This window comes from Primulina tabacum, chromosome 4 (assembly GCF_025594145.1).
Source record: "Primulina tabacum isolate GXHZ01 chromosome 4, ASM2559414v2, whole genome shotgun sequence".
In the NCBI taxonomy this organism is placed as follows: Eukaryota; Viridiplantae; Streptophyta; class Magnoliopsida; order Lamiales; family Gesneriaceae; genus Primulina; species Primulina tabacum.
Genome location: NC_134553.1, coordinates 21,802,920 through 21,812,110, shown reverse-complemented (window position 1 = coordinate 21,812,110; position 9,191 = coordinate 21,802,920). Strand labels below are relative to the sequence as shown.

The window sequence follows — 9,191 nt, the reverse complement described above, 5'->3', positions numbered from 1 at the left end:
TTGAGTGGTTTTGAGAGGATTTAAGATGCTTATACTTTATTTTGAGTAATGCTTTTTTAAATTTGGTTGACGTTTATGATTTTATGTTTTGAATTGTTTTTTGGGATTTTCAAATAATAGGTTGATTGTTTTATTTTAAATGGTGTAAAAGTATATTTAAAATAAAGTACAATATGTATAGTATATTTCGGCCGAATGGAATGGTAGGAAAAAAATTCTAGTACAACTTAAAGAAAAACGAGTAGTGCACATTTCAATTGGTATCAGAGCCAGGTTCTTGCAAAGGTTGTGCCACCGCCAGTTCTGGAAATCAAAGTCGGCAAGCCTCAAGTCTGTAATTTTAAATACTTTTAATGATTTTTATGATGGTACCTGCACGTTTACATGGTTTATATGCTTAAGTTACATGTTTAAATGCTTTTTGAAATTAAAAGATATTTATGCTTAAAGTAGCTCAAAAGGAGATTTTTATATGCTGCATGATTAGAAGCTTAGATTTAAATACATGTTGGTCACATTTAGAAATTTGGAAAACATTCAGATATAATATCTCATAGACGCGAACTTAGTACCGATAGGCAAGTTGAGAGTAATGAGGATGGCCAAGGAAATGCACACCCACCTCCTAATGGGGATGCTGCTACTCGTGTACGAGAGCATGACACATTTCTTTGAGCAGCAGGCTCCGAGTAAACATCACGATATGTATGATAAGTTTCAAAGGCTAAGTACAAAGGAGTTTTCTGGCACCACCGACCCATTTGTTGTTGAGTGTTGGATCAGATCTCTTGAGGTGCACTTCTGTTATCTGAATATGGAAGATGTTGATCGGTTTAGATCTGCTACTTATATGTTGCGAGATGATGCTTCTCTTTGGTGGGAAGGATCTGAACGTGGAGTTAATCTTGCCACCCTCACTTTGGTGCAATTCAAGATCATCTTCAATGAGAAGTATTTTATTGCTGACATCCGTGGACGCTTGAAGAAGGAGTTCACGACTCTCCGTCAGGAGACACGACTATGGCTGAGTTCGTTAAGAGATTTGATAGGGTTGTCACTTTGTGTGCCTTATTGCTGGGGATGCTGTTGAGAAATTGAGGCACTTCTAGGATGGTCTTCGACCTACTATACGCCATGATGTGATGTTGGTGCGAGCAACGGATTATGCAGCTGCCACTGCTTGTGCATTCTTAGCTGAGCAAGCCGTGAAAGATATATTGATTTCAAGATGCAGCGCAAGAGGCAGCAGCACCAGCAGTATTATCAGCCGAATAAGAGAGTTTATGGGAACTCCGAAATCTCAAGGGCAGCAAAAGCCCCAAGGACAATGGAAGAAACCGCGGCAACTGAAACCACCACAGCCTGGAACACCGAAACCTGAAGAGAGGCCACAATGCAAAGAATGCAATCTCTTACACTTTGTCAAGTGCATGTGGGGAACATACGACTTCTTCATATACGAGGAAGAAGGACATAAAGCTGCTGATTGCCCAAAGAAGAAGGGACTAACCGTTGGCAGAGCTTATGGGGCATGTATAGTATTTTTTCGAAAATTATAGGGACCAAATAGCAAAAATAGAAAATATAAGGGCTAAGTGCAAAACCGAAAATTTAAGGGGCTAAATTGCATAGGGCCGAGACTTCAAGGGCCAATCCAAAAAAAAATTTTGAGCCCAAGGATTGAAATTGAGATAACAGAAAATTCTTAGGTGAAATCTGGAGTTTGAGAAATTCAAGGGCTGTTTTGCAAATTCTAGATAAATAGGGGCCGCGTTCTGCAATTTCTGGAATTTAGGGATCAAAACATTAATTTTCATAAGTTTAAGGACTAAATTAATTAAATTCAAAATTTAAGGGGCAAAGATGCAATTTTCAAAAATTTTAGGGCCAAAAATTAAGAAAATTTGAAATTTAAGGGTTTAAAGATCAAATTTCGAAAATTATTTGGGTAAAATTTTGTAATTTTCGAGAACTTTTGGGAAAATAATGGTAGAAATTCTTTAAGTTTCAACACGATTGGAATTGATGGTATATTTGTCGCATGAAAGATATTCATTTTAGGTGTAGCTACCTACGCCTAGATTCCGAAGCTAAACACTCATTTATATACGAGACATTCGTCAAGCGACTAAAGATTATACCCGATGATTCGGAATTGGGATTTAAAGTTTCCATTTCTTTTTATGATCAAATGATCACTTCAAGCATTGTGAAGAATCTGGAGCTTCATTTGCAAAAAGATTGGTTCGGGCATATCTTACGTACTCCCGATGCCTGAATTCGACATATTCTTGGCATGGATTGGCTATCTATGAATAGAGCTTCGATAGATTTTAGGCAGAGGTCAGTATCTATTCGAACGCCTAGCGAAAAATATTTTGTCTTCGAGGCAGCAAGGAACAAGCAAATGCCGCACATCATCTCTTGCATCTGTGCGAGGAAGCTTATGAGACTCGGCTGCCAAGCTTTTATAGCATGCATGACTTCAGCAAATATTCCTATCAGTTAGAAGCTAGAGGATGTTGAGGTTGTCAGAGAATTTCCTAGTGTTTTTCTTGTGGATGTTTCTGGCATTCCAGCGAACCGAGACGTTGAATTTTATTTTGAGTTGATGCTAGAAACTATGCCAATTTCTAAGGCATCCTATCGTCTAGCACCCATCGAAAAGAATTAGCTAAAATATGAAATTCAAGAGCTGCTGGACGAGGGTTTCATTTGCCCGAGTTGTTCTCTATGGGACGCACGGGTATTTATCGTGAAGAAAAAAGATGGTAGTATGCGACTCTACATTGATTATATAGAGTTGAACAGAGTCACCATCAAGAACAAGTATCCCTTTCCTAGAATCCAGGATTTATTTAATCAATTGCAAGGAGCATCAATTTTCTCGAAGATAGATCTTCGTTCCGGATGCCATCAGCTGAAGGTGAAGGAGTCCTGATGTTCATAAGATGGCTTTTAGGGCTCGATATGGGCACTACGAGTTTGTGATGTCATTCGGGTTTACCAATGCGCTAGCGATCTTCATGAATCTCATGAATCGCGTATTTCAGCAATATCTGGATCAATTTATCATAGTATTCATATATGATATTCTGATCTACTCGAGGAGCAAAGAAGAGCAGAGTCAGTACTTGAGAACGACACTACAATTGTTGCAAGATAGGAAGTTATTTGCTGAGTTCAGCAAGTGCGAGTTTTGGCTTGAGAATGTGACGTTCTTAGGACACATTATTTCTAGAGATTGAGTCGAAGTCGATCCAAGCAAAGTTGAGGCAATTAGAGAGTGGCTAGTATCAAAGAGTGTAACCGAGATCCGTAGCTTCTTGGGTCTAGGTGGCTAGTATCATAAGTTCATTCAAAGATTCTCTTCTATTGCGGTACCTTTAACCGCCTTGATAGAGAAGAATGCAAAGTTTATTTGTGGATCGATATAACAAGAGAGTTTTGACAAGCTGAAGCAATCTTTGACTTCAACTCAAGTTTTATCGATGCCATTAGTGCAAGGAGAGTATGATCTCTATATGGACGGTTTGAAGCTTGGTTTAGGCACAGTCCTAATGCAAAATGACCGAGTGATAGCTTATGCGTCTAGACAGTTGAAGTTTTGTGAGAAAAATTACCCGACTCATGACCTCGAGCTCGCAGTAGTAGTATTTTCTCTCAAAATTTGGAGACAATACTTGTATGGGGAGAAGTGCAAGATTTTCACTAATCATAAAAACCTGAAGTACTTCTTCACCCCAAAAGAGTTCAACATAAGGAAACGAAGATGACTAGAGTTAGGTAAAGGACTACGACTGCGATATTAACTACCACCCGGTCAAAGCTAATGTAGTTGCGGACGCTTTGAGTAGAAAGAAATCACTCATCGGGCAATTGAAAGTTCAAAGACCATTGCAAGCGGAGATTCAGCGATTCAAGCTTGCAGTGTATGCTAGGAGCAAGGTTCCTAATCTTTCTACTATGACAGTACAGTCGACTCTGAAGGATAGAATTCGCGAAGGTCAGTCTTCTGATGAGCAGTTGCAAAAACGGAGACAGAGAGACGAGTCTAAGGGTCGGAAGCTGTATTCTGAGGACGATGACATAGTTCGATATCAAGATCAACTAAGGGTTCCTAGTGGCGAATCACTGAGAGAGGTTATTATGAAAGAAGCCCATAATACCCCGTACTTCATTCATCCTAGAAGTACGAAGATATATAAGGACGTGTAGTCATTATATTGGTAGCCGGCATGAAGCGATAGATCTTATGTTTTGTGTTCGAGTATTAGACATGCCAGCAAGTTAAGGAAGAACATCGGTGTAACGTCTCGAAAATTTGAAGGTACACGTGAACCACGTGCATACAAATTACAAAATTCCTTATGTATTTTATTAAATTGTTTTAATGCATTAAATACAAGTTTATGCATAAATATGTGTTTTAATTCATGGGTTATTAAAGTTTCATGCATTAGGGTTTTATGTTGCATTTCGCTCTCGAACAAGTAACGAGGACCGGGGATAATTAGGAAAAATATTTTTATTGAATAATTATGTTTAATTATTTAATATATGGTATATTTAAGTATGATTTTCAAAAATGGGCCTTTGTGGAGTAGTTTTACTCACCATGTCATATTTTAAAATAGTATGTGAATTTTAGCGAGTCGGGGAACTTTTTGAGGGCTCGGGCAATATTTTCTAAAACATACCTGAAAAAAATATTTTTTTATAATGCTTTTGGGCTTGATGGGTTTATTTTAGTGCTTAATGGGCCCAAAACCCTTTTAACCGTTTAAATTTTAAATAAGGGCCCATTAGTGTGTTATAATTTGACTTAAATACATCATTAGTAAACCCTAACCCTAACTCCCACGTGGTGGCCGCCCCCTTCATTTTTCCAGCAGCCTTTCTCACGTGAAACAATAGCTTTTCAATTGTTCTTCAGCAGCCACTTCGAACTCTTTGAAGGTTTTCAAGAAAGTTTCTTCCCCCCTTCTCCGGTGCAAGTCCTACGCGCATACCTTCGAGTTTTTGATCACATAAACGATAAGGCATGTCGTGTATAGTTCATTTCCTGCTTTTCCGGTGCAAGTCCAATGCGCATACCTTTGAGTTTTTGATCACATAAACGCTAAGGCACAGCGTGTATATTTATTTTCTCATCATTCATGCGGTAAATACGCTGAAATGTACGCCGTGTGTGAAGGCTTCTTGGTTCTTGCATATTAAATCTTTTATGCTTTCGATTTGTCATGATCATCCACATGTTTATGCATCGACCTCAGGTTTTTATGATTCTTTTTCAAGGGGATTGCCGAGTTTGTTTGCTAAGGGGCTGTTACGTTGAAATTTATGGTGTCAAAGGGCTGGAGTTTGGTGAGGGTCGAGATTTCTGCATAGCCCGAAGGGTGCATCTTGTTTTCTTGAGTCGGGGGTGGCTAGATTGGAAGATTTGGGTGCACCGGCTGTTCAAGGGTCGTCCCTAGCCCTTGACCAGACCCTAGTGGGTTTGAGCCGTGGCCTAGGGTGGCTCGAACATTGCTAGAGTTAGTGGAGAAGACGATCGAGGGTGAGTGAGTCAAGCTTGGTCGTGGGTAGAGGTTCCTTGGTGGCTCTCGGCTGTTGGTGTTTTGCAGCATGCATGGGGCTGTTAGCTTGGGTTAGATCGGTCCAAGAGGGTCCTTAAGGTGGGCTAGGAAGGGTTGGTCCAAGGCTGGTCCGAGCCGGTAGGGCCTAGGATCGAAAATTTGCAAGTTTATTGTATTAGGGTTTGAAGATGTATTGTGCAGAAAATTCCGTAAACCTTTGGGGATCGTTTCATGGATCATAACTGGTCTGGAACAGGTGGTTTAGAGGGTGGACATGTAGTTTTAAGTCATAATTCAAGTTGGGAAAAGTTTGGTTGAAATTCGGGTTGATTCGGGTTAAAATCGGGATACCCGTCCAAGTTTTAAAACGAATCGTATAAGTTTTAGAACGGGCTAGATTTTACGTCTAAGAAATACTTACTATTATGTTTTGAGGTGTTTTGAGGAGTTTGGTTGGCTTCAGGTAGAAATTTAGAGGTCCAGAGGTAAAATGGTCATTTAGGGTTTCCAGGGGCAAAATGGTTATTTTACACCTGGGTTGAGTTTTGAGACCTGGCGGTGCCATGATCACAAATTTATCATGTTTTTAAATGTTGTGTATCACGAATATGATTTTTATGTAATTATAAAAATACGTTGCATGCTTGATTTTAAAAAAAACTACGTATATGCCTGATTTTGATAAGTGATGAAAATCATGATGCTTTTGAAGGATGAGACTTGGTTGCGACTGACGACATATGTATACGATGAGCTGTAAGGCCAAAACTCAGTGGATGGATAATACAATCGTTGATGTCCCCGCCACTGGGTACCATGTTTATATGTAGATGGATTAATCGAATAGAGCTGATACGAAAGTTACAACTAACGAAATGTACAAGTATATGATGATATGATGAGATGTTTTGACATGTTATCCATTTATGATATGTTTATGCTTATGCTTTTAAGATCACAAAACGTATTTTTATTATAGTACTTTTCACTGTTTCTTGCTATGTATATGCATTTGTTGTAACGTTACAGGTGTGTTGAGTTTTCAGACTCACTAGACGTGAATTATGAAGGTGAGCATGTTGATGAGGAGGCTGGAGGTGCCGAAGTCTGAGTAGGCGAGGCTGGATGTGCGCACGTGAACCCGAGGACCATATATTTTCCGCACATCATGATTTGTTATTAGAGTGGACATTATTATTTTATACATTTTTTTCTTACATATTGATGATCGTGAGGATTTTTACTTGTTTCCTGTTAATTTATTTTTAACGTAAATCTAGTGTTCTCGACTCGGTGAATATGTTTTGAAAACTAGATTGGATTGCAAGTTGGTTACGTTTGGAATTGGACATGTCTAAGAATTACAATATTGGGAGTTAGGAGAGATTGAAAATGATTTGACTATATTTTTTGTTAGTAGTACTGATGTTCTACTTATGGGTCATAAGTTAATCTCGAATATTAGGAATGCTTTTGAGGCATGTATATTTTCTAAGAAAACACTGATGATTCGTGGTTACTATTTGAGATAAATTTTGAGGATTTCTTATGAGGAATAATAATTCGAAGACTACGACGATCTTTAGAAATTTGAAATTTATAATTTTGGATTTTAGGTATTGATGGAAACATAAGATTGGTTATGAGAATTGATCATGGATTAATAAGCTTAAGTTGATTGAACTTTATGTTACGGAAACCTATAAAATAGAATTGAGAACTGCCAAGAAATTATAGGTAATTGTTAAATTTATTAAATTTAGGACCAATTGGATAATTTTCGAGGAAATTTGGAATTTATCTTGCAATGGTGATGGATCGGTTCAGGCACCTTTGAAGGTGCTTCAAACATAATATTCTCAATTAGCTGCAATAGTTCGTGTTCTAAGAATATATACACCCATGAATTTGATTAAGTTTGGTTCCAAACCAAGCAGAAAACAGTCGAAGTAATCTTTCGTTAAGAAAAACTAAGTGATTTTGAAAACTAAAGACTTTTGTAAACTGATTGACTGAAATACGGGAAATCAGTTCTGGCTTCTATTCGTTAAGCTATGGACATAACTGAACTAATATCAGCTGAACTGATCAAATTAGTTAAAAACACAGTTAAGTAGTTAATACACAAGATATGTTTATGGATGTTCGGAGACTTCAACAGCTCATACGTCACCCCTTATACCACCTGGGGTAGGATCCACAAGAAGACTTTGTTTTATACAACACTTTGTACAAACCCACCCAGCTTAGGACTTACTCACTGCCTAACTAAAATCCTAGTCTAGAATGAAGGCACCACCTTCCAGCCAACACTTGTTTAACGTCTGTGTGTCAAAGACTACATACAAAAGTTTTACGTCTTTGTGCAAGCCGGTATTTGAGTGGTGGTGTGTGTGTGTGTGTGAGAACTGATCCGAAAACAACCCGAAAGGTGTTCTCACACACTGAGGGAAATGAGCTTCTAGACTAAGCTGATTTAACTTCAAGTGTTCCCTCGATTGGGATAATTGCTTCTTTGTGATCTGATATGCAATAAGCGTGACTTTTATTTTGTATCTTTTTTTTCCACACTTGTTGTTGATGGTCTTGATCTGTATTTATACCAGCAATGCGACCGTACATCAAGAATCATCACATGTGATCGTTGCAGTTTGAATGTGTTCCTTGAAATTTGTGTCTCGACCCGGCGGTCATACTTTTTTTTTAAACGAGATGGCGGGGTTGTTCTAGATTTCCCGCTAGGGGTGAAGGAATTCTTCCATTGAACCGCCCCTTTCAGTTCAAGCCAGGCGTAACCAAAGGGATCAAGATGAATCCCATTCCTTTCCCTAGTTGCTGGTCCTGCCGGAGCAGGGCACACATAAAAAATAGAAATGGCCATAGTTCAGCACTCAAAGAATCTTTCAGGTTGAGATCCGCGAGACAAAGGGTACATTAAAATTGAGCAGGCTTGTTTAGCTTTAGTCTTTCTTTGCGGCTGAGAAGGTTCTTTTGATCACGAGGTCTGCTCCATGGCACCGAAAATTTATCAGGGCTCCAGTTAAGGTAGTTGGGCGTCTTTGAAATCGAAAACTTTACTTTTACATAATACAGTTCCTATTTTTAAGGCTGTAATTTATTAACGTCTTCGAGACCCCATAAGAGTTGAAAGTAGTTTCGTTTAGTACGAGATTGCTTCACACCTCGCGGTGCTTACACCTCTCGCCTATCAAAGTTCTGTTCAAAAACCTCGTCCCCGGTTTGGGGGATTAATTGATTGGATACCCGCCGCACCGATCATTCGGGGGGAGGCGGGACACTGCGAGGCCGGACGGAGAAAGAATAAGATTTAGATCCCCGAATTCGAAGTAGTGAAATGACAGCCATTGTGGAACATTTTATCTTTAAGCTTTGCTGCAACGTCCATTATTGTACTATTTGTTAGTAAGTTACTTTTGTACCTTTGTGCACAGCTGGATACCATCAACTAGGCTTATGGAGTTTTGCAATTTATTGGTTCTAACTGATGCTCTGAACTGGTCATTTGAACTGATCTTCAGTTGGGATGGTGAAATCAGTTGAACTGATTTCACTATTTTACTTGAAATGGTCATCTGGGCTCTTCATCAGTTG

General features: G+C 38.9%; 1 protein-coding gene across 1 annotated transcript; it reads left to right on the top strand.

Annotated features, from left to right (window-relative positions):
- Positions 1-592: 592 nt before the first annotated feature.
- Positions 593-4,218, top strand: LOC142541908 (uncharacterized). The gene is made up of 3 exons (XM_075648358.1): positions 593-1,063; positions 1,110-1,533; positions 3,839-4,218. The coding sequence occupies exons 1-3, from the start codon at positions 593-595 to the stop codon at positions 4,216-4,218; spliced, it is 1,275 nt and encodes a 424-aa protein (XP_075504473.1).
- Positions 4,219-9,191: the final 4,973 nt, after the last annotated feature.